Source organism: Panthera uncia, assembly GCF_023721935.1.
Source record: "Panthera uncia isolate 11264 chromosome A3 unlocalized genomic scaffold, Puncia_PCG_1.0 HiC_scaffold_11, whole genome shotgun sequence".
NCBI lineage: Eukaryota > Metazoa > Chordata > Mammalia > Carnivora > Felidae > Panthera > Panthera uncia.
In genome coordinates this window covers 40098860-40125921 of record NW_026057578.1, presented here as the reverse complement: position 1 = coordinate 40125921, position 27062 = coordinate 40098860, and the positions used below count along the sequence as shown (strand labels likewise).

The 27062-nt window shown below is 37.1% G+C and overlaps 1 protein-coding gene across 1 annotated transcript in view; it reads right to left on the bottom strand.

The window, feature by feature from the left end:
- Nucleotides 1-27062, bottom strand: part of MACROD2 (mono-ADP ribosylhydrolase 2) — a 2036271-nt gene that overhangs the window by 540669 nt on the left and 1468540 nt on the right. The window contains exon 7 of the mRNA XM_049650090.1: nucleotides 24585-24615. Coding sequence (XP_049506047.1) covers nucleotides 24585-24615 — 31 coding nt within the window. The remainder of the gene's footprint in view (nucleotides 1-24584; nucleotides 24616-27062) is intronic.

Below are 27062 nucleotides of genomic sequence, written 5' to 3'. Positions count from 1 at the left end.
AGTTCAGTATTAAGCAGGATGCTTGCAACCTACAGCTAAGATTTCTTTAAAACTATTAACCTAATAATGCTCAGTTCTTTTCTACATGCTCAGTTCTTATTAACACATATGATAGTTAAGACGCACAAAAACAATTTTAAAATGTTAATCATAACTGTGAGTCAGTTGCAAACATCATCTCAAGCTCACAACCTCTCCTGGCAATTGGCTAGGGACACACCTTCCCAACTGTTCAGCTTTTTCCAGAAACCCACAATTCATTTTCAAAGCAGAGTAATGATGTGGTACATAAAGCTGGGATTGTGTAGACACCACAGATCAGTGTTAGAATGGTCAATGGCTTCAATCTAATATCCAAATTTCAGCACCACCATCACAGCTGCATATGGATTTCCCATTCTGTGTCTTTGAGCCCCTCAGCTGATATAAAAGCTAGAGAGGCTGGAATACACCCAGAAAAAAGAGAATTTTGATTCTCCAGACCAAATGCTTCCTGCAGACTTGAGAACTGATGAATGTGTATTAGGATCACAATGGTACACACTGCCGCATGGGAAACCATGAACCTTTTTAGAACAGAAGAATGTTTGTCTCTGAGCACAGCTCTTTACCAAGGAGAAGGACTGCTTTCAGGTGCACTTCTGAAGAATCAGGCCGGGTTTTTATCCCACCTCTGCTCTTTCCTTAGTTAGTTACCTAACCTCCCAGAGTCTCGGATCCCTCAGCTGTACAGTGGGGATCATTGTACTGATCCATTAAGATTGTTGTGAGGATTATAAATAGCACATAATACATCAGGCACAATTATAGGTATCCAAGAAATAGTAACAAATATTATTATTGACTTAAAGGTGCACCTCAGTTCAGTCAGTATTTAACCATTTCAATCTAAATTGAAAAATCCAACATAATACAAAAGTATTTTTGTATTTTTAGGAATAAACTAAAATAATTGAGTATTAGAAATGGGTAAATTAATTGCACTTCCTGGTAAAATTTTATTAGGTCAAGAGGTGAGAAGGGTGGAGGGGCAAAGGGGAGAGATTAAAATAATGACCCCACAATTCAATGAACACTGGAGCCTTCAGATTGCTGGCATTATGCTTAGGAAATTATTATGTCTTTCTCAGAGAATAGGGTAAAACAGCAATTCATGTACATACTTTCAGACATATATTTTTTTCCCGCAAAAAAGAAAAAAACCTTAATCATCGGGAGAACGTCAAATTATGTATCTCTGAGGAAAAACTAAGCCACATGTCCTGAATACTGTGTTCATGTCTGGCTTCTATATGTCTTTGGACACGTCACTGATACCCTCAGTCTAGTACTGGGAAATGCTTTACTATAATTTAGACCTCAGATAATCCTCATTTTTTAAATTAACTTTCGTTAATAAGTAGAATCTCTAGCCCTAAATATATAGGGGAAAGTGGCTTTCTGAGTTAGTACTAGAGATGAGAAAAGTTTTAAACACATTTTAATTATATTTTATTTGTATTTGGTCTGGGAGAGGCAGAATGGAAAGTTTAGAGACAATGATGCTACACAGTTCTATAGTCTGAAAAATGATCACTTTTTCCTGGGAATTAAAACATTCCACTACCTACCCATAAGACCCCAACACTGATTTTTGTGAAAGTCTATGGCCCAGCTGTGAATACCACTGCCCACAGTTATAAGAAGCAGGCGTAAACTTGATTAGAAAAGAGATGACATTATGATTCTTGTTTGATTCGATTAAGCTAAATACCACCTCTTGAGCATTACAGAGGAGACTTGAATAGATACTTACTTTTTCACTTCAATGGATACCTAACATTGCAGGTATCCCATTACATAGCTTAGCTGTCCTTTACAAAGAGCAAGTGTTTCAAAATATGATGTTCTCTTCTGCGGTACTGGTAGAGCAGGGAAGCAAACTTGGCTTTTTGAAACTCTTGCTCTTTTTTTTTTTGCTCATCTTTCACTGTTATGCCTCTTCTTATTGTTGAGTATCTATCTCTTAGGATCTTCCTGCCATCTGGTAATTTCTTATGGGCTGAGAAACATTTATTAGAATTATGTCTAAAATAAGAATGATTAGGGGTACCTGGGCAGCTCAGTCATTTGAGCATCGGACTCTTGATTTCAGCTCACGTCATGATGTCACAGTTTGTGAGTTCAAGCCCCTCATCGGGCTCTGCGCTGACAGAACAGAGCCTGCTTAGGATTCTCCCTTTCCTTCTTTCTGCCCCTCTCTTGCTTGTGCTCTCGCTCGCTCTCTCTCTCTCAAAATAAATATATAAACTTAAAAAGAAATAAAATGAGAGTGATTAGGCCCTGGGGAAGAGCTGGAGAAGCTTTCCTATGGGTAAGACTTATAAACTTTATAATAGGGGCTGGGCATATTTATGAAGAATATTTTAAAAGGTATTTTCAGTTTCTTGGGTTATATGAGTAGAGACAGTGGCCTAATAAGTGAATTCTAATCAGTGAGTAGAAAGGGCTAGATATCTCACTACCTAGCTCACAGATGACAGACAATAGACCAGCAGCAAGCACAGCCAGATAGACACTCTCATTTGGAGCATACAATAGGCCTCTACCAACTTCCAAATGGTCAGACACAGCATTACTCTTTAGGGTTCCATTGGGCCAGGCTGTCCTCACCAATCTTCTATGCCACTGCCCCATGCTGCTTCCTCAGCAGGACAAAGCCCTGCTCCTTTCTCTGCAGCACTGATTGATCAGGTATCTGGTGGGACCTAACGAAGCCCTGATCGCATCAGCCAAGCTCCGAGATGCACAGCGAACGGTTTGTTTATGGGTGGTGGTAGTGACAGGCAAACCGCAGTGTCCCCTTGTTCAGTCTAATGGGGTGAGTTGAAAGATTCGGCTGTCAGACCAGCGTGAGGCCTCATTTTTCTTCCCTGCCGCATAGGGTGCCCCTTGCTGCAGCTAACATTTGATTGTGATTAATTTGTCAGGGATGGCTGTACAATGGAAATGGAGAAATGGATTGCCAATTACAGCTAGTCTTCTCTCAGACTGCTTGGCAAATGAGGGCCTTTCTGCAGGGCTGACAGCCCCAGAGCACACTGGATTTAGCCTGGGAGGGAAGGAAGCCATTCTCAAGTGTGTTTTAAAGATGAGGAAGGGGTCAAAGGTGGCTTCTTTTTTTATTTACCACCCTTCAAGAGACTTGCTGACATGAGTCCTGGCCTTCTTGGCAAGCACCATGGGAGGCAAAGCCACTCTGAGGTTTGCTTTTCATTCTGTTGATTTAAAATACTTTGTACTTCTGATTTAAGTCTTAACAGCACAAATGAAAGGTGTGAAAGAGTCCTTCCATACTTCACACTGAAAATGCCCAAAGGGAAGTATATTTCTGACGCCCTCCAAGATGTTTGGAACATGCTAATTGTGGGTGAGTGGAAAACGGTATTTAGGCATGCCATCTTTTTTTTTCCCTTTTATTTCCAAAAGACAATAAATAATTTTGCATTGGTAGCTATGGCAAAATACTTGTGTTACTTGTTCCCTCATAGAAGAGATGACCTTTTGTAATTTTAACAATATCCCAAAGGAATAGATTAATAAACAAGGAAATGTCCTTAAGCTGCCAAGCCCTGCATGTCTCATAATCAGACTTGCTTTCAGATGGTGAATGATATGGAAGCAATAACATTGTGCATTTGGAGAAAATCATTGACAAACTGACACCAATATTTATAATTCTAAGAAATCTCACTACATCTCATAAATACCTGAGCTATGGCTCTTAAAGGGGGGCACTGTTAATTTATTCTCACATTAAATGATTTGCTGTATGTGTGGGGGTGGGAGTAGGTGAAATACACCTTGTTTTAGTGTGAAAAAACTCATTATATTATAATGAATAGATGAAAAAATGAACATAATTATTCAATAGCGAGAAGATTAAAAAAATCATAACATCCTAAAACTTTACTAGAGTTTGAGATATAAACAACACACAGATCACATTCTCTCATATTCATACACAAAAACACATACACATAATAAATAATACATTTTCTATTATATATACACATATAAATATATATATTATATTATATATATACATATACACACAGAATATATAATATTGTATGTACCTATGTGTGTATATATATATAGTATTACCTAAAAAATAAGCAAAAATAGAAAAGTATGACCTTGTAATTACTGGGTCAAAATAAATAAAAATAACAGACATTATTTGTGAAAGAAATAGATAATAATTAATTAGATACTTGCTTAAAGTTACATATATTCCCCCAAATGTTTTTTTTTTAAGTAGTTCATGTTTTTTCAAATCAGTATGCATACATAGGTATAAGCATATATTTATACTTATTATAGCAAAACATATACTATTTCACATTCAGTGGCTTAAGCATATATAGTATATATATGTATGATATACAGTATCATATAGTACTATATAGTATCATATAATATATATAGTATGATATATATGTATGTATATATAAACTAATATACTATGTATAATGTATAATATTTATAATATGTATGTGAATATGCATGTGTATGTATGTGTATTATAGACATATGCATGTGTATGTACAATGATTTTGGCTCAGGTCATGATCTCACAGTTTCATGACTTTGAGCCCCACGTCAGGCTCTGCACTGGCAGCACAGAACCTTCTTGGGATTATCTCTCCCTGTCTCTCTGCCCCTCCCCGACTTGTGCTGCCCTCTGTCTCTCTCAAAATAAAAGAAAAAAATAAACTTAAAAAAAAACTTTATGACATTTATACTGCTTTATTATTTTTTACCATGTGCATGTATTACTTTAACAATTAAAAAACACAGCATTATTAACAATAACCAAACCACGGAAGCCGCCCAAGTGTCCACTGATAGATGAATGGATAAAGACGATGTATACACACACACACACACACACACACGCACACACACTCCACAACTGAATATTATTAACCCATAAAAAAGGACAAACTCTTGCCATTTGCAACAACATGGGTAGATCTAGAGAATATAATGCTAAGCGACATAAACCAGTCAGGGAAAGACAAATACCATACTATTTTGCTCATATGTGGAATTTAAAAGATAAAACAAATGAATGAAGAAAAAAAAAAAGAAAGACAGACCAAAAAACAGATTCTTAACTGTAGAGAATAAACTGTTGGTTACCAGAGGGGAAGCAGGTGGAGGCAATTAAGGGTACACTTATCATGATGAGCACTGAGTAATGTATAGAATTGTTCAATCACTATATTGTATGCCTGAAATTAATGTAACACTCTACATTAATTACACAGGAATTAAAATAAAAATAGTAACAATAAAAAAGCACAACTTTTAAAAAATGTCCCTCAATCTCCTATTCTCCTTGGTAACATCTCCTTAGTGCTATGTAAGTATTCAGATGCTCAAGTCTTATTTTATTAACCAGGAGTCCTCTCAAAGCTGGGTGTGGATCATTACTCTCTAATCAGTTATTAGATAAGGAAAAGTGGGGAATATGTGTGATTAATTTCAGTTCTATGGTTATTTGTTCAGCAAGTTCCATACTAGACTGTAAGGGCACAGGAATGTCCTGTGGTCCCAATCCTCTGGTACTCAGGATTTAGACACTAGTGAAGACACTAATGGGAGTAGGGATGAAAAAATTAATGAATGCATTTCATGGTTGAATTTTATAGACAGGTCCTGAAGTACAAACAATCTGTCACTAGGCAGTTTGATTATCTGCTTTGAGCCATCGATCAGTCTTAGGGATGGTCCTCTAAGAGGAAAGATGGCCATTTGCAGAAACATTACGTAGGATGACCACAAGGATGATAAATGTAAACATCAAAAAGGTTTTTTATTTATAATAAGAAAATACACTTATTTAGTTACATGTACTATAAAAAAAGAAGATTAAAAAATCCCTAGAATTAAATATAAGAACTATAACTCCATGTTTTCTATGTTCCAAACGGTTATTTCCCATTTGATTATCTGAAACTTATAATTCAAATTCTCAATGAGAAAATACTGCACATTGTAATTCTCTTGTCTGGACTTGCCCAAAAGTTATTTCGTGTATAATGAAGGCAGAACATAAAGCATCTTTTTTTACAGAAAAATTGCATGCATTCATTTAACAAGAATTTATCTACTCTAGCATGCATCAGACACTGTGTTGGGAAGTGGGAAAAAAAGGATGAGTGAAACCAGACACTAACATTGATAAAATAATAAAATGTGAGCTGCAGTTGTAATGAAGGCTGTGAAGGAGAGCCACATAGTATCTTGAGAGCTGGTAATAAGGTTTGATCTTATCAGGGAGGTCAGAGAGAGCATCCCTCTAGAGACCATACTTTTGGTGGTTAACCTGCTGAAGAGGAGGAGGTAAGGGCTCTCCAGACAGAGGGCACAAATAGCAGAACAGAGGCCTGGTTGGAAGGACTGAAAGGCAGACAGTGGGGCTGGGTGTATAGAAAGCTAGGACAAGCCAGGCACAAGTGAGGGCAGACGAGGGCTCCATGATCATATTAATACCTTTGTCATTATCCTGTGAAAATGGGCTCAGAATTCTGGATTGAGTTCCCAGAAACACATTTCCACTTCTGGGGACTCTCCCACCTTCTAACCTCCCAAGCAATCAGAATGGAAACTGTGTGACTCTACGTTACTGATAGCAAGTTCCAATCCTATATTAGGGTATGCTAAGGAAAGGGATGTAGGACGGGACAACAGGGCAAAAACACAAGGGTTCGAGTGTTGGAAATTGGAAGAACATTGAGGTCATGGCCTCTTATTACGGAAAATCTTTAGCATTTTTTCCAGCTTTAATGAGAAATAATTGACATATAACATTGGGTATGTTTAAGATGTACAATGTAATGAGTTTATATATGTATGTATTGCAAGATGATTACAATAAGGTTAGTTAACACATCATCACTTCACAAAGTTACAATTGCGTGTGTGTGTGTGTTGTGTGTGTTGTGAGAATTTTGAAAATCTACTTTTAGCAACTTTCAAGTATACAATATAGTATTGTTAACTACAGCCACCATGCTGTGTATTATGTCCCCAGAACTTATTCATAGGATATCTGGAAATGTGTACCCTTGACCACCTTCACCCATTTCTCCTATTCCTCAGTCTCCTCTCCTGGTAAAACAAACACTCTGGTTTCTGTTTCCATGAGTTTGTTTGTTTTGAGATTCCACACATAAGTGAAATCATACAGTATTTGTCTTTCTCCGTTTGACTATTTCATTTAGCATAATACCCTCAAAGTTGAACCACGTTGTTGCCAATAGAAGGGTTTTACTTTTTTAATGGCTGAATAATATCCCATAATCATATTCCATCTCATTATATGTGTATTTCACATTTTCTTTATCCATGCATCCATAAATGGTCATTTAGGTTGTTTCCATGTCTTGGTTATGACAAATAATTCTCCAATGAGAATATATACATATATATACATATATACATATACATGTACATATACATATGTACATGTATATGTATACATATATATGTATATATGTTTGAAATACTTATTTCATTTCTTTCAGATATATACCCAGAAATGGAATAGCTGGATCATAAGGTAGTTCTATTTTAGTTTTTTGGTAAAACTCCATACTGTTTTCCATAGTGGTGCACAAATTTACATCTTCACCAACAGTGCACAAGGTTCTCTTTTCTCCACATCCTTATGAATACTTGTTGCTTCTTCTCTTTTGGATAACAGTCATTCTAACAGAGAGGTGATGTCCCATAGTGGTTTTGATTTGAATTTCCCTGATAGTGATACTGAACATCTTTTCATGTACCTATTGGTCACCTATATATCTTCCTTAGAAAAATATGTATTCAGATCTTCTGCACATTTTAATCAGATTATTTATTTGATACTGAGTTATATAAATTCTTTATATATTTTGGATATGTATATATCCCCTTATCAGATGTAAAATTTGCAGATATTTTCTCCAATTCAGTTTCTTTCTCCTTTTCATTTTGTTGATGATTTCCTTTGCTCTGAAGAAACTTTTTAGTATAATGTAGTCCCACTTATTTATTTTTGCTTTTGTTGCTTTTCCTTTGGTATCAGATTCAAAATATCTCCAAGACCTATGTCAAAGAGTTTTACCACCTCTGTTTTCTTCTAGAAGTTTTATGGTTTCAGGTTTTATTTTCAAGTCTTTAATCCAGTTTGAGTATTTTTTGTGTACTGTGTAAGATAATGGTCAAGTTTCATTCTTTTGCATGTGGTTGTCCAGTTTTCCCAACATTTATTGAAATAACTGTCCGTTCCCCATTGTATATTCTTGGATCCTTTGTCATAAATTAATTAACCATATATGTGTGGATTTATTTCTTGGCTCTCTATTCTATTTTATTGACCTTTGTGTCTATTTTTATGGCAAACCATACTGTTTTCATCACTATAACTTTGTAGAATAGTTTGAAATCAGGGAATGTGATGCCGTCAGCTTTGTTCTTTCTGAAGATTGTTTTGGCTATTCATGTTTTCTTTTCTTTTCTTTTTTTTGTAACTCTTTACAAATTTTAAGATTATTTGCTCTATTTTACTGAAAGAATGCATTGGAATTTGATAAGGATTGCATTAAATCTGTATATTTCTTTGAGTCATATGGATATTTTAAAAATACTGATTCTCCTAATCCATGAGCACAGAATATCTTTCCATATATTTGTGTGTCTTCAATATCTTTCATCAATATCTGGTAGTTTTCAATATACATGTCTTTTTCCTCATTGGTTAAGTTTATTTCTAGGTATTTTATTCTCTTTGATCCAACTGTATGTGGGATCGTTTTATTTCTCTTTCTGATAGTTGATTAGTAATGTATAGAAATGCAACAGATTTCTGTGTATTGATTTTGTATCCTGCAATTTTACTAAATTCATCTAACAGATTTTGACAGAGTCTTTAGGGTTTTCTATATATAATAACATGCCATCTGCATATAGTGACAGTTTTACTTCTCCTTTCCAATTTGGATGCATTTTATTTCTTTATTTCTTTCTTTTCTTTTTTTTTTTTTGCCTACTTTCTCCAGCTAGGACTTCCGATACTATGTCAAATAAAAATGGTGAGAGTGGGCATCCTTGCCTTGTTCCTGATCTTAGAGAAAAGGCTTTCAGATTTTCATTGTTAAGTATGACATTAGACATGGGCTTGCTAAATATATGGCCTTTATTATGTTGGAGTACGTTCCATCATTCCTTCTATATCCATTTGGTTGAGGGTTTTTATCATAAGTGTTTTTTTTTTAATATTTCATTCTATTAATGTGATGCATCCCATTTATTGACTGCACATTTTAAACCATCTTTGCACCCCAGGGATGAATCCCACTTGATCATCATGTTTTATAATCCTTTTAATATGATTTTGAATTCAGTTTGTTAGTATTTTGTTGAGAATTTCTGCACGTACATTCATGATGTTGGCCTGCAGTTGTTTGTTTTTTTCTTTTTTTTTCTTCTTGCAGTGTTCTCATCTGGCTTTGGCATCTGGATAATGCTGATCTAATAACATAAGTTTGGAAGTACTCCCTCCTCTTCAATTTTTTGAGATGATTTTAAGAAGGACTAGAATTAATTCGTTTTTAAAATGTTTGGTAAAAAACACCATTGAAACCATGTGGTCCTCGGCTTTTCTTTGCTGGGAGGTTTTATATTATGGATTCAATCTCCTTACAAATTATTGGTCTGTTCAGAATTTTAATTTCTTTATGATTTATTCATGATTCTTGGTAGGTTGTATGTTTTTAGGAATATATCCATTTCTTCTATTTTTTAATGTTTATTTATTTTTGAGAGAGAGAGACAGCATGTGAGCAGGGGAGGGGCAGAAAGAGAGGGAGACACAGAATCTGAAGCAGGCTCCAGGCCCTGAGCTGTTCGTACAGAGCCTGACACAGGGCTCGAACTCACAAACCACGAGATCATGACTTGAGCCAAAGTTGTATGCTCAACCGACTGAGCCACCCAGGCATCCCATTTCTTCTATGTTTTAATTGTTGGCATCTATTTGTTCATAGTAGTCTCATATAATCCCCTTAGTTTCTGTGCTATCAAATGTCTTCTTTTGCATTTATAATTTAATGTATTTAAGCTCTTTTTTTTCTTGGTTAATTTAGGTAAAAGTTTGTCAGTTTTGTTTATCTTTTCAAAGTACCAACTCTTGGTTTGTTAATCTTTTCTATTGTCTTCCTATTCTCTCTTTCATTTATTTCTGCTCTAATTTTTATTATTTCCTTTCTTTTGGTAACTTTTGGTTTAGTTTGTTCTTCTTTTCCTAGTTCCATGAGGTTTAAGATAGGTACTTTGAGATTTTTCTTCTTTCCTTGATGTATGCATTATGTTGCCAAAGATTTCCCTGTTAGATTTACGTTTGCTGCATTCCGTAAGTTTGGCATGTTGTATTTCCATTTTCATTTGTTTTAAGATATTCTTTTTTTAATATGAAATTTATTGTCAAATTGGTTTCCATAGAACACCCAGTGCTCATCCCAACAGATGCCCTCCTCAATGTCCGTCACCCACTTTCCCCTCCCCCCCCCATCAACCCTCAGTTTATTCTCAGTTTTTAACTGTCTCTTATGGTTTGCCTCCTTCCCTCTCTGTAACTTTTTTTCCCCCTTCCCCTCTGCCATGGTCTTATGTTAAGTTTGTCAGGATCCACATAAGAGTGAAAACATATGGTATCTGTCTTTCTCTGTATGACTTATTTCACTTAGCATAACACTCTCCAGTTCCATCCACGTTGCTACAAAAGGCCATATTTCATTCTTTCTCGTTGCCAAGTAGTATTCCATTGTATATATAAACCATAACTTCTTTATTCATTCATAAGTTGATGGACATTTAGGCTCTTTCCATAATTTGGCTATTCTTTTATTCACTTTTTGAGTTCATCTTCAATCCATTGGTTGTTCATGACTGTTAATTACCATGTATTTGTGAAATTTCCAGCTTTCATTCTGTTATTGATTTCTAGGTCATTCCATTGTGATGTGAAATGATACTTGATATACAATTTACATTTTCTTGAATATTTTGGTTTATAGGATCTACCCTAGAAAATGTTCCATGTGCACTTGTGAAGAAAGTGTATTATGCTGCTCTTGGATGAAATGTTCTGTATATGGTCTTGTAAGACCATTTGGTCTATAGTATTGTGAAAAAATCCTTAGGCTTCACATAGTCCCAGACTATGATTTCTTTGAATGGCCTGAGTGCAGAGCCACCATCTCTTATCATTAGTTACTTCCCCACTAGGTTCTTTCCTACCTCACCCCACTACAGAATGCAAAACAATTTTATTTTTTTACTCCAGTTTCTAATTCTTTAAGTAAGCACAGTTCCCTGGAGTTTCTTAAGGATAGTTGCCAACAGCATGGAAGCTCCATTGAGCATTGAACTTCTCTCTTGGAAAGGAAGCTGTATGGTGATTGTGATGGGCCTGTGGTAGGAAGTGCAACGGAGGCTGAGGAAGTGACCAAAGTAGCCCTGGAGATGGAGGAGGGCTGAGTTGCAAAATAATTAAGAGGAACTCCATCTTCCCAGCTGTTAGTTGCTTTCAGCAGCTCTGACACTGTGGTCTCATCTAAGATGGGCATTGCCTTACGTGAAGCAGTAGGTGTAAAGTAGAATGAGTTGGTAGTGAAAAGGATGGGAGCAAACAACTCTAAATGGAAACAGCAGCAAAGCCAAGGATGTTCCCAGGAACATATTGGTCTGCATGCCCCAGCTCATCCTTGAACAAGTCTTCTTCCTGCCTGGGGATGGCTGCCCTGCCATGAGTTTGCAGTTCACTTGTGTCAGCTTCTTTTCTTTTCTTTTTTGAAAAAAAATTTAATGTTTATTTATTTTTGACAGAGAGAGAGAGAAACAGAGCATGAGTGGGGGAGGGGCAGAGAGAGATGGAGACACAGAATCAAAAGCAGGCTCCAGGGCCTGAGCAGTCCACACAGAGCCGGACACAGGGCTTGAACCCATGAACCACAAGATCATGACCTGAGCTGAAGTCGGACACTTAACTGACTGAGCCACCCAGGCGCCCCTACAATAGCTTCTTTTCTTACCGCTCTTCTCACCATCTTCTCATACTCACTCCATTTTCTACTTCTTATCTCACCCCATGTCTTGACAGGTAGTTTGGAATGAGGTCTATTGGAAGAAAAGCTAAATGAGGATAAACACACACACACACACACACACACACACACACTCTACTCTCAGGTCCCAATATTGCCTTCAATGTGTGCAGAGATCTAAAGAAAAAAAAAGCATTTCAAATCAAGGTTTTTACATTTCCCAGATCCCCTGATGCATATCCCTGCTTTACCCAGCAAGGAGGCATATTTTCATTGTTTTATGAAGGATGAAGAAAGCTGATGAGTCCTCATTTCCTTCTGCATACAACATGGGAAAGCAGCAACTCTGCATACTTCTTTTTTCCTTTTCACTATGGATGAGGAGATAAAATATTTGCAAAGATGAAAAAAAAGAGGCAATAATTTAGGATGCTAACCTTTCCCCACGGCAGTGCCAGCACATCTTTCTGGCTTGCCTAAGGGATTCAGAATTTGCAGAAGCTTGGAACCTCTGAGCTGCTGGTGATCACCTTCCCAGATTCTTGTAATTATATGCAAGGGCTGACATTTGTAAGGTTGGAAAAATGTCTGGCTTTTAAACTGGGGAATTGGCAGTGTGCCAGAGGCACCATAAACCACAAGATGGGCACCTTCCTAATAGTTAATTTTATAAGAAAATATATTGTAGGAGGGCTGTAAAATTAAACAGGTAAGTAATGTAAACTATTTTGTTTTACAAAACAGATTACAATATATATTTATACTTTAAAATACAATATAAGATTTCAGCTAAAACAGAATCCCCCCTCATAGAGTCTATCTCTAGAGACTCTGAGGATATAGACATATTAACTTTTATATTTAAAGCGTCTTCGATGATAAAGTGAAACAAGCACTGATATGATACAAAGAGAGATGGCTGTGCAGGCACTTTCTATATAAACTCAATCATCACAAGTTACTGATGGTGAAATCAATGGCCTGGTATGGATCCATAGAAAAAGAATTAAGCTAGAAGAAATGTGGGTAGAAGAGGCAGGGTTGGGAACAGGGACCTAGAGGATGTATGGGAATCAGGACCTTTATTGGGATAAGTTTTTGGGACTCAGTTCTGAAAGATTTTCAGTTCAACTCCCCTCTTTTCTTCTAATATCAGAAAGTATATATTAATATCATTCCCACGCAATGTATGAGGAAGCCTAGAACTGAAAAGAAATGGTCAGTAGTGGACCATCTTGGGCTGTAATCTCAAATGCTCCTGATTCCCAAACTCTTACCCTTGCTTCTCTGCCCTACTGGTGGATATTTGATCTCAGTGTTTACATGAACTAGCTGGGTGTGGCTGGGCAAGTCAATCAACAATTCTGGGTCTCATTTTTCCCAACTAGAAAAATAAGGAGCTAAGACAGGTGTGATATCCAAAATGGCTTCCAGTCCCATGACCCTATGTTCTTAGAATTTTTTTTTTAAATGTGCAAACTTTCTTGATGTTTTGGCGGAAAAAAAAACAATAAGCATTGGGTTTTCCCTCTCTTAAAGGCAAATGGCAAGACAACTATTATCTACTACCCAAGATTTCCTAGGGAAGAAGTATTAGAAAAGCTGTCTTACAGAACCATGCTTCGGTTTTATCCAAAATATTACCTGTCTTATTTACATGGGACTTCACTTTGAGACCACAATTAACTACAATTACCTTGTCCCTCATATAACTGAAAATTCATATAATTATATACAGAGAAAACAAAATGTTTTCATTCCTAAGGTTTAGATAAACTGTAGAAAACTTGGAGCTGCTGAAACAAGTTCACGTTATTTTTTAAATGACAGTCTACAGTGGTTGTGGCTAAGTGTGATATAGAATGTATGGTATGATGCTAACAGGCTTCAGTTCTAGATGGCTTAACTCATAGGGCTCAGCCACAGGACATGGAGGCAGCTTAGAGGATATACCTAGTTTTCAACAAAGCCATAGAAGTAATCCAAGAGAAAGTGAGGTGGTTTTTATGAGAAGAGACTGATGACCGGTGTCATTAAGGGCCTGAGTAAAGCCTCCTTCAAATGTCAAATTACATGTTCAACAGTGTAGAAACTCCTCTAAAATCTAGATGATAGGAGTGAATAAGACATCCAAAAGCCTCTGCCCTCAAGGAACTCAGACTCCAGTGAGAGAGTAATAATGATAACAATAGTAGCAAAAATAAAATTGCTATTAACAATCGTAGTAATAATAATTGTTAAGTACCCATCTTTATGTGTCTGACATCACAATAAGCACTTTAATGCATTATTTAATTTAATATTACAACAACCCCATGTTATAGGCATTATCATCCCCATGTGACAACTAAGGTTACTAAATCCGGGAGAGTGACTTGCTTTAGGACACACAACTGATAAGAGACAGACTCAGAATTTGAACCTAGATCTATGGGACCCTGAAACCTATGCCCATAGCCACTTTGATATCTACCCTCATTCTCCATTATTCCTTGGTACTCCAATACAGTGATACTCAAGAATGATCACACCTGGTGGTACAGACCATACTATAAGAAACCTATATCACCACTTCAGGTGAACAGGACACCAGAATCATGAACCAAAGGTAGCCTTTGAAGATGCCTGAGAGAAATTGGTATAGTATCTAAAAAGGCATCACCATACCCAAAGTCATCTAGGTTTTTGCCAAAGCGTCTTCTGGGAGTTTTATATTGTTGCATTTTATATTTATTATACTGTTTGAGTTACTTTTTGTGAAGGGTATAAGGTCTCTGTCTATATTCATTTCCTGCATGTGCAGGTCCAGATGTTCCAGTACCATTGTTGGAGACGTTATCTTTGCCCCATTTCATTGCTTTTACTCCTTTGTCAAAGATTAGGTGACTACATTTATGTGGATCTATTTCTGGGTTCTCTACTCTGTTCCACTGATTTATTCATGTATTATTTCACCAAAATACACTGTCTTGACTACAGTAGCTTTATAGTATGTTTTGAAATTAGGTAGTTCAGTCCTCCAAACTTGTTCTTCTCCTTCAATGTTGTGTTAGCTATTCTACGTCTTTTGCCTCCTGCCAGTGTCAATATCCATGAAAACAACTTGCTGGTATTGTGATTGGGATTACATTGACTCTATAGATCAAATTGGAAAGAACTGACATCTTGACAATATTGAGTCTTCCTATGTATGAACATGAAATAACTCTTCAGTTATTTATTTATGTAGATTTACCTTTATATATTAAGTTTTATTCTGTAATCTTGCTATAATTGCTTATTAGTTCCAGGAGGTTTTTTGTTGTTGTTATCAATTCTTTCAAATTTCCTATGAAACGATCATGTCATCTCCAAATTAAAAGTTTTATTTTCCTTCCTAATCTGTATACCTTTTATTTCTTCTTCTTGCCTTATTGCATTGGCAAGGACTTTCAGTGTGATGTTGAAAAAAGTAGTGAGAGGGGACATCCTTCTTTATACCTGATCTTAGTAGGAAAACTGTGTTTCTCACCACTAAGTATGATGTTAGTCGTAGGTTTTTGTAGCTAGTCTTTACCAAGTAGAGGAATTTCCCTTCTAGTTTACTGAGAGTTTATATCAAATTGGTGTTAGATTTTGCCAAATTATTTTTCTTCATCTATTGGTAATCATATGATTTTTCTTCCTTAGTTTAATGATATGATGGATTATAATAATTGATTTTGGAATGGTTAGCCAGCTTGCATACCTGGGATAAATCCCACTTGATCATGGTATATAATTGTTTTCATACTTTTTAAATTTTATTTGCCTATATTTTGTTGAAGACCTGTTTATTTTATAGTTGTTAAGTAAAAGCTTATCAGGGCAACTGGGTGGCTCAGTTGGTTAAGTGTCTGACTTAGGCTCAGGTTATGATTTGTGGGTTCAAGCGCAGTATCAAGCTCTATGCTGTCAGCATGGAGCCAGCTTCCCATCCTGTGTCCTCCTCTCTCTCTATCCCTCCCCCACCCCTCTCCCTCAAAAATAAATAAACATTAAAAAAAGTCTTATCAAGGCCTACCATGTATCTGATTTTGCCTTAGGTGGTAGATAGAGATTAGATCCCAGTTTCATAAGCTAAGTTCCAAAAGAATAGAAGTCTTAAGTAAAGGGAAAATAAGTTTTATCAAAAATATAGTTGCTTAGAAAGAAGATCTGGAAAGATTTAGGTGAACTTAGATTCCTTTAGAACATTTGAAAATAAATTTAGGTGACTAAATTATAGACATGAGATAATTTCATGTTGGTTTTGTTAATTTCGGTTCAATTTTCAGTCACTTGTGGTGAATTCTCCCTGTTGACAATGCCTGAAATGTGAAATAAGGTGTAAAAAACTATTTTCTTCAGTTCTAAAGATTCTAAGGAGACCTCCTTTAACTGTTCAGGACATTCACATTTATATTACCATTTTCTCTCTCTCTCCTCATCTCTCCTTGGTAATATTTTACTCTATTATGAGCAGACTCTTTCCTAAAGTCACATTTCCCTAGGGTTACTTAGTATGCAGGATGCTGATCTAGAACTGTTCAGAATCTTGGGTATGTTTTTAATAGTTATAGCCTTAAGAGTTTAAGGTATTACAGAAACAAATTATAATTGATTCCTCTAAGGATTTCTATGGAAATGGGCCAAAATTTCAAATGTAATAAATAATATATTTATTAATTCTCAATATATTGATTTTAGTTTCCACTGATATGTCTGCCAATTTTGAAGGAGTATGTGAATATGTGAATATGTGAAGGAGTATGTGAAAAAATGTGAGTATAATTGAGATGAGATATTAAGGTCTAAATATACTGGAACTAATGATAGGTCATTGTCCTGATGCCTTAGGATTTCCACACTTTCAAATTTCTCAGGGTTCAGGATTATAAAGGCATTTTGATAAAGTATATACTATCAAAATTACCAAATATTCTTACATAATAAGGACTATCAGTGTTCAAAAATATTTATGGATTCTGGGTATATGACACTGCTCCAAACTAAATTACCTATCAGTGGCCTGTTTGATTTAATTTGCTTTGCTTTTCCTCTTGACTAATGATATGTAGAATTCCATGATAATTCAAATCTCCTTCTTTCCACATAACAAAATTGTAGTCAGAAATGTGGATTCCAGGGGTGCCTGGGTGGCTCAGTCGGTTAAGCATCTGACTCTTGATTTCAGTTCAGGTCATGATCTCACAATTCTTGGGATGGAATCCCACAGGCTTTGCACTGACAGTGCAGAGCCTGCTTGGGATTCTCTCTCTCCCCCTCTCTCTCTGCCCCTCCCCCACTCAATGCTCTCTCCCTCTCTCTCTCTCTCTGCCTCAAAACAAATAAATACACTTAAAAAATACACAGAGAAACATGGATTCTACACTAGACATCCAGGAGGCGAATTTTTCTCCAAGGGAAAACAGATCAAAGTGACAAGTGCTTCTCTGCATCCTAAGATAGGGTGTGAGACCATCAAAAGCATTTCTTTTGCTGGGACCAGGGCAAGTAAATTTATGAGAACAATGGCTTAAGGTAGACAGAGCAACTATTTGACACCATGGTAGATTTCTGGTTCCTTAAATGACAGAATGGAACAAATCCTCCCACAAGCTGAATGCCCACTTTGGAATTGTTAGCATAGAGAGAAATAAACATCTCTATTCACTAAGCCACTGTATTTTAGAGTCTCTTTGTTACAACAGCTTAACTTTAACTAATATAGTCTCTTCCAAATGCATCTCAAGATGCATTTTAAAAATATGATCATTGACTAAAAAGGATTTGACATGAAAATCATTGTCCTAAAGAGCTAAGCATACTTGACTTCTCTAAGAATTGTCAGAATTGTTTTTACGTCCTTCAGAAAGGGAGCTGAGCTATGTTTATTTAAACTCACCCTTCAGATACAAGTATGTGTAAAGGGCAAGAAAAAGGAATGTCATTTGAGACTGGATGAGAAGAAGAAGCAAAACGCATGGAACTTATTTCACTGATCGAACTGAAAGTGTGGCCAATTCTTAGATGCTCTCAAATAGTTCCCTAGGGACAACGTCTTAATAGAGCTCCTATTTTTCAATGAGACTGAAAGATATTCCCAGAGTTACTACTGTGCGAAGTGGCTTTCCTATTTCCTTAAAAGGCTTACTGTTTTAATACTTTCTCTATAACAAAGCTGTTTTTTTTAATGTAGCGTAACAATAAGTGGTGCCCTCTGAGGAAGGGTGGATTTGAATTCGTTTCCACCTTTTAGCCCTCAGTCAAGCTTTTACCTTGACGCAACTGCAAGGAGGTAGACATCCACACCTCAGGAACAGTAATCAACTTGTAATCTTTATGACTTTTGGAAACACTTAATCTTTTAATTAAGTCCTAAATCATTCAGTTTGAACAGAACACCAGGGAGAATGACACCGGTGTCATTCACTGCATCTGTAGCACCAGAAGGCTAAGGTTCCAGGATTTTCATCTCTTTTGGGAGGTCCCCTGGGGTAACTCTGCCTGTGAGTCTCACTGTGATTTTTATGGAAGCTGAACAAGCGTATGTAAATTGTTGCTAGACACGTGCAACTCTTTTCCAGAGCAAAGGTAGTACGTTTGGTTTCTTAGTTTCATGCCTTTTTATTATGAAACATCCACGTAGCTTAGAGAGAACAAGAGGGGAGTTTTACCACATTTTGTGGGATGAATGAATAAATGTGTGCATGTGTGAGTGTTTTTGCTAAAATCGTCTATTCAAATGGCAAGCACTCAGAGGGTTAGAAACAATTTAATAGCTAGAATTTTGTGTCTATTGATCTGTTTTTCCCAGTGCTTCATTAGGATCAGCCTGTAAAATAATATTCAAATATGGTATAATTGAGGCAGGTTTGACCCACTACTGCATTTAACCAAAGGGAAGTAAGTTACACTGATTCTAATGTTACTTTGTTTTGAGGGCCAGCAATTAACCAGAGGATTGCCAAGAGCAACAAGGTTTCATATAGTGGGGATAAGGTGACCAGGGCAAAAAACAGGATGTCAGAGAAGGGAATTTATGAGGGAGAAAAGAGTCATCATTAGACCACCTGAAAGGAAATTTTCAAAGCAAATGGAAATTTCAAAGGGAAAAGAAGAAAGCCAAGAGGGAGGGGAGAACTGTCAGGGAGATAAAAGGGAGGGGCACACATTTTTGTCAATTTTGCTCTGGTTCCCAAGTGTATTACATAAGATAACTCTCCCAGCGAGCCCAGAATTGCACGGCAATAGTTGTCACACCCTCTGAAATCTGTCAGCATTTAAAGTTGACAGAGAGCATGCCCTAAGCATTGCCGTTGGAGGATGTCCTGGTTTCTTTCCAAGTCATGTCTGCGAATTTGGACAGATGTAGTGATTATATATATATATATATATATATATATATATATATATTTGCCCAGTAGGGATAAGGTTAAAGAAACATTGGGCTCATCTTCTTTTTACCAGTTAGAAGCAAAAGAGCAAATGTGAATGCAAATGAGGGATTCAATTAGAAAAGCTATGTTCTGGCAGCATTTCAAAGAAAGCGGAGGGATGCCAGGTGATGTGATAGAAACAGGCCTTCAACACTGATAACAGAAATATATTGACTAAATACGAGAGCTGCTTTTAGCTAAGTTACGCTGCTTAGATTTCTTCCACAAATTTCCAGCCAATAACTCAATGTCTGAAATTCCTTCCTCTCTAAAACCGCCACCTCGTACCTGGAAAGCAAGATTCAAGTTTTTTCTTTTACTCCACAGAGAATATTTTCCCAATTACTCAAGGGATACACTTTTCCACCTGGACTTCATTTCTGTTAACTATATTGACTCTCATAAAATGGACTAAAATTATTTTTGCTGTTCACTTCTCAGTAAAAATTCCATTGCCATGTATCATGTCTAGCCTCTTTTGTTAAACTTATTAGCACCAAAGCGTCCAAGTCAGGCTCAAAGGGCAGAAGGCACGCACGAGATCTGAAATGTCCATCAGGGAAGTTCAAATCTGTCCCTCTGAGACTGGTTCAGCAGCCAATTCAAATCTTTCACAGGAATCTGGGAGTTTAGAGCCCCTGTAAGCCTCATCTGGATCTATTTTTCCAAAAGTAACACCGGCTTTTCTTTGGTATTTTACCAAATGTGGCTTTTCATCCTGAGTGTCAGCAGAGTCTGGTGCCCTCTGGAAGCATTATGTTGGAACAGTCACAGCAGTTACTGGAAGTCAGAGTGGAAAAGTCTGGTTCCTCTTCCAGGAGAACTTCAAAGCGGGCAGGGCTTGTTCTCATCGTGTGCCTTCCCAAAATGCAGTTGTGTTGCACAGCAGATACTCATCAGTGTGTGTCTCTCTGGAAGGGGTGGCGGGTTTTGCCGCCACCAAGGTTGCTCCTTAAAAGGCTGAGGAGTGGGGAGAGGCTGGGAGGGCACAGGTTTCCTCTGTAGCTAAAGGACCTCCAACGTACTGGTGTATGCCAGATGCTCCAGACACACTGTGAGTGTGGTGATGATGTCTGAGTTTCCACGAAATGAGAATGCTTACTGTTGAAATTACCCCGGTATGAGATCAGTTTTGGCAATTAAATAACCAACCCCCTTTCAAATGATAGCTGTACCATAGTCAAAACTTTGTTGTAGTGCAACCAGAGTTACAGTGGGTTTGTAGGCCATAAATCTAAAAGTAAAGATTTGTAAATCTAAAGAAAACAAGTGTCTAAGAAATCACAGCAGACAGGCAAGTGGGCTGGTATGTCCAGAGAAGTTAGGGTAGGGCCTCGGGGCCAATCTGTACCTCTCTGACTGACCATTGTTCCATGGGCCATAATAAACAACAAAGGGGCATGTTCTTTTTTTTTTTATTAAAAAAATTTTTTTTTAACGTTTATTGACTTTTGAGACAGAGACAGACAGAGCATGAACGGGGAAGGGTCAGAGGGAGGGAGACACAGAATCCGAAACAGGCCCCAGGCTCTGAGCTGTCAGCACAGAGCCCGACGCGGGGCTCGAACTCACGGACCGCGAGATCATGACCCGAGCCGAAGTCGGACGCCCAACCGACCGAGTCACCCAGGCGCCCAAAGGGGCATGTTCTTCAGTGAAGTTAAGTGTTGTGTATGGCTTGGCTCTCTGACTGAAAAAGTTCTTGAGTTTTCATTTTACCTTAACAAGGTGGATAGTGCCATTCTCACAAATACCATTTTTAGTTGAGAATGCTTTTGAGAAGCATATTTGTTTTTCCTCAAATAGAGATGTTTGTCCATCAGGAAAATACTGACTAGGAAACCTTTCTCTATCAGTTATTTTGCCAATCAACAATTCTGTTTCTTGTGTATCTTCAGTTAGGCAACACTTTGGGTTATAATCATTATCCTTGCTATCAAACAGCAAATATTTGCTGAGCTTGTCCTATAGATAAAACACTAGGCACTGGCTGTGCACAGAATATGCACAAGTGAATCCATGCTCACTAAAGAATTCCAAACTGGCTGTGAGCACAGGATATGTAAACAAACATCTATGGGACAAATATGAAAGAGCCATTGTTAATTGTTCGGATTATAATGCTGAAAGATTTCAAAAGATATAATGACCACTAAGAGTTGGCATATTCAAGACTTCTCAGAGATTAATAGTTGCCTGCCTAAGTGTGCACAGTATGTCTTTATTTGGGGATGGGGGAAAGAGCAGTGGTGGTCAACGTCTGTGTGATTTCAGCGCACATGTGTGTATGAGTGTGTGTGCATATGAGAATGTGGGCATGTGTGAGCATCTTATAAGGAAGAACACAGGATTGAACCTGGCAAGTTATATAACATGTTCTGAGACTTATCAGCTCATCTGAGGGTGACAGAAGATGTGTCCACACTGGGTATATGATAAGAAATCTCTCCAGCTATATTCTGGAGAAAACACAAGTCCTGAGAAAGCTGAGAAAATAACAAAGGTCAAATAACCTTAGGAAATGCTGGAGAGTAAATCATCCTTTTAAAGACACAAAAGTGGGCACCTGTGTGGTGCAGCTGTTTAAGCACCTGACTTGATCTCGGCTCAGGTCATCATGGTTCATGAGCTCGATCCCCACATTGGGCTCTGCACTAAGGGCATGGAGTCTGCCTGGGATTCTCAAAATAAACTCAAAATAAATTAAAAAATACAGATATAAAAACAAAGCACATACAAATTTCTTGGCACACCAATTCACATCCTTGAGAAAGAGATGTCTTCTCCCTTCACAATTTTTTTTTTATTTTATATTTGAGACAGAGAGATAGAGAGGGAGGGAGAGGGAGAGAGAGAGAGAGAGAGAGAGAGAGGGAGAGACAGAGGGAACCAGCAGGGGAGGGGCAGAGAGATGGAGACAGAATCTGAAGCAGGCTCCAAGCTCTGAGCTCTCAGCACAGAGCCCTATGCGGGGCTTGAACTCAGGTGCAGTGAGATCATGACCTGAGTGGAAGTCAGAGGCTTAACCGACTGAGCTACCCAGGCGCCCCTCTCTTCACAAATTTTGAAAGCACTGGTTTAGGGAGATACATAAGGCACCTATTGTTCAGTCCAGAAAGAGTAAATGTTAACCTGCAAGTAATGGAATATGATCAAAGGCTCCTGAGCAGACGGGAAACATGCACCAAGTGGTATTTTAGAAAAAATTAATCTAGTATGGTAGAAAATATATTAAGAAAGGAGGGGACCTAGAACCAGGAGATTGTTGTGAATATTTTCTCTAGATCCATTCTCACATGACTTACAAAGTGTTGTGGATTTTGTTTGTTTCCTTTTTAAAATTTTCCTTTTGAGCTGTGGACCAATTTATTTAAATAAAGTATTGTTTCAAATCCAATAAATTGAGAGAAAAGTAAAACTTATCTGGATAATGAAGAGCAGAGCAGGGTTTGGAGCAAGAGTGAAAGAAGGACTGATCTATAATATATGGGTACCGGGAGAGAATCAAGGACTAATCAGAAAGCTGACTTCACAAGGGACATAGGAAATAAATTCCAAGTTGCAAAATGCTAAATGGTCCACAAGAGAACTGGAGTAATTGGGTGCCTGGTGGCTCAGTTGGTTGAGGAGCCATCTCTTGATTTTGGCTCAGATCATGATCCCAGAGTTGTGGGATAGAGCCCCGTGTATGGCTCTGCACTAGGATGGATTCTGCTTAAGATTCTCCCTCCTTCTCTCTCTCTCTCTCTTTTATTTTTAGAGAGAGAGGGAGCACAAGCAGAGGAGATGCTTGACTCCAGACAAGATGAAAGGGAGATGTGGGCTCTTGCTCAGGCAAAACTTTGCATTTACTGTTTCCTTTAAACAAATATTTAAGATCTCTAACTAGGCATCCCTAAGGTAGGAAGAATTGCCATGAGAGAGATTATACAGATGGTCCAGTTATCCCTCTCCAGCCCAGTGTCCATTGCTTCCATAAACATAGGCTATAGTGGAATCTAGAGAGGAAAAAAGGCATGCCTTAAATTCTTAAATGATGTGACCAAATCCTTCCTCATTTAATTTGATTCAGGCTTATGTTTTCCATTTTATTCTCACCAAGATCTTCAAAATAAATACCATATTAAGAAGAAATAAATCTCCTACCTTTGACATCATTCTAGATATCTCTTCCCTGGAGTGATGAATTTAAATTATTTCTTTACATTTGTACATATTTTATTTTTCAGTTAAGAGCCACCATGTGAGAAGTTTGAGTTCATAAGGGTCTAATCTATTTTTCTTGATTAGAAAACTCTAAAATGAAAACTAAACCCCATGTTACCTTAATATTGTAAAACAGATTTAATAATGGCTTGAGGGAAAAAAACACCAGGAAATGTCATTGTAGGTAAAATAATGTTTAGAGAGCTTTAGGTTAGTGAAAACAAGTGATTACAAGAACATTTTGCCTCTATCTGTAAATGAAGCAGTCACTTTTTAAAACAGTCCCTCAAGACTAAAAATATATAAGTGAAGATCACAAAAATTAATTTGTTTTTATCAACAGCCACTTCTTAGGGTTTTTTTTTTAAATTAAATATACTGATACATGCATGTGCGTACATATCAATGCTTCCATTATTTTGTAGCTAACAACAAAATAATGATAATGCTAGGCTTTATGTGCATAATGATTCACGTAAGAGAAAAGCCTTACTTTATGAAAGAAAACCCTATTAGAGGTCAAATCTTACTAAAGCAAGATTTTTCATTTAACCAGAGACATTGTGCCACAGTGTATCAAATCATTACAGGTGGTATCCAATACAATAAAATCCAAGAACACAGAATACCTGAATAGCCTCTTCAGAGTCCACAGTAGGACTCAGAGACTCTACCTGTCTTTTGAGTCTCTTTAAAGCACAGAAAACTATATCTATCAGAGGACCTCTTATTTCTCCTGTTAGCCTTGCCTTTAACAACAAAATAAAGAAATACAAACATTATCAAAAGCTAGATCACTTACCATAAATGCCGGTTGAGATGCAGGGAAATGCCTGTGAATAAACCACAAAAATAACAATAAATTTTAAAGGAACAGCTTTGCTGACATCATCTATTTCAGTATCTATTTGCTTGATATGGGATGTTCTCTATTCATATGCTCAGACCTCTGAAACCCTACTCAGTTGGAGAAGAAGACACTGTGGAAATGGATGTATCAAAACTGAAAACTTCTCATCAGCAGCAATCACATCAGCTCCCAAGAGTCAACTGTCAAATTTCCAGGAATCTTGTGAACCAACTGTTAAATCTAGTTATAATTAAGAAATTAAGTCATATAAGCCTGCAATGAAATGTTATATATAAAATAAATATTCAGAAATCATCTCATCACTTCCTAATTAGTTTGCCACATTTTACTATTACCTCTGCCCTTGAGAAGACCTATGCCTATTATACATTTCTATAATATGTAATATAATATAAATAATGAATAATATATTATATATAATATAAATATCATATACATTTATAAATATATCATATGTTATATAACATATAAGTATATTATATATTATAAATTTTTAAATGCTTATTTATTTATTTTGAGAGGGAGAGAGAGAGGGAGAGAGGTCATGTTGGTAGCTTAAAACTTGAAAACATTAATCAACCTTCATATTGGACCATACTTGTGGGTCAGTGGAAACCACAGGTTGGCTATAGATGCAAAATTTTTGTAACATTTACAAAAGTTTTTTGTAAGAATCAATCTGCTGTATAGAATTTATAATAATTTATTATTAAATGTATAACACATGTATTATATATAATAAGTAATATATATTGTATATTTTATTTTTATTTGTAAGTTGTGTGCTACACATTCCTTTTATTAGTAAAATTTTAAATGCATATATATACATACATACTCATTTTTTAGAGTCAGGTTTGTTTAAATTGTATTTATTTATTTTGAGAGAGAGAGAGAGAGAATGCAAGCAGGTGAGGGGCAGAGAGAAGGAGAGACAAAATCCCAAGCAGTCGACACACCATGAGATTATGACCTGAGTAGAGATCACGAGTCAGACACTTAACTAACTGAGCCACCAAGGCACCCAAGTTTTTTCACCATTTACAGACACACTACTGCTTATACCTTATGCAACGGACTGAATGTTTGTGTCTCCCCAAATTTATATGTTGAAGCCCTAACGTGATGGTATCTGGAGGTGGAATCTTCGGAAGTTAGGAGGGGGATGGTAGAGGCCCCATGACAGGGTTGGAGTTCTGATAAGAAGAGGAAGAGAGCTAGCACTCTCTGCTCTTCCCCTCCAGAAGTTACGATGAGAAGACAGCCATCTGCAAGCCCCTTTCCAGGTTTAACCAGATCTGCTGGCATCTTGGTCTCAGACTTCCCAGCCTCCGGAACTGTGAGAAATAAATGTTTGTTGTTGAAGCCACTCAGTCTGTGGTAATTTGTGATAGCAGCCCAAATGACTAAGACCCCATATTTTACCTAGCAATATTTAAAGAATTTGACTGAAAGAGTGTAGGAACAAATGTGAATATACAGCTAACTCTAAATTAGGCTCTCTAACAGAGGAACATGATCTGAGCATAGCAATGTCCTCTACCAATGTACCTCTGTGTAAATTTAATCAAGTTGTTTTCATCTTTCTGGTCTTTTTATTTTTCAGTTGAAAATGAAGATGCTAGCATTCACCATATAGAAATGGGCTGTAGAAATCGATGACAGAATTTTTGAAACATGTGACTGATACTGTGCTACAGAATCTAAGAACTGCAGCTGTTTGTAATAACAAGCATTATTACTGAGCTCAATAATGATGCAATGTCTATCTTTTTTCTTTATATCTTTGGGTTAAGTGTGTACTATATTTTATTTTCCTTAACATTTTTATAGACTGTATGTTTATTACCTTTACATGGATGTCCTATTTAAAAAGTCACAATTTATGTGATTTTGTTTGAGAAAGAGTAATACTGGACTCTTGAGCTCACCTATATGTCTGCAAAATGATAAGTTTCTTTTTTCTGTTCCTTCACCAGGAACAGTGAAGTGCTACTGTTTCTTTTTTTATGTTTTATTTTTGAGAGAGAGAGAGAGACACACACACACACACAGAGGAAGACGGGGACAGAGGATCCCAAGTGGGCTCTGCACTGACAGCAGAGAGCCTGATGTGGGGCTTGAACTCACAAACCGAACTGTGAGATCATGACCTGAGCCTGAGCTGAAGTCAGACACTCAAATGACTGAGAGAGTGTGAAACAAATCCTCCTGGAAATATTCTCATCTTTTTAAAGGCATTCACCAAGACCACTGACAGGCCTTTCTCTCCATATGAAAACCAACTGCATGCTCACTGTAAGCAATTTGATAGTAATAGAAAGGGCTCAGAGTTCAGGGATGGCCTACCTGAAAATACAAATACAAACTAGAGAGGATTCAGGGTCATCCCCATGTGTGCCGTGCTCA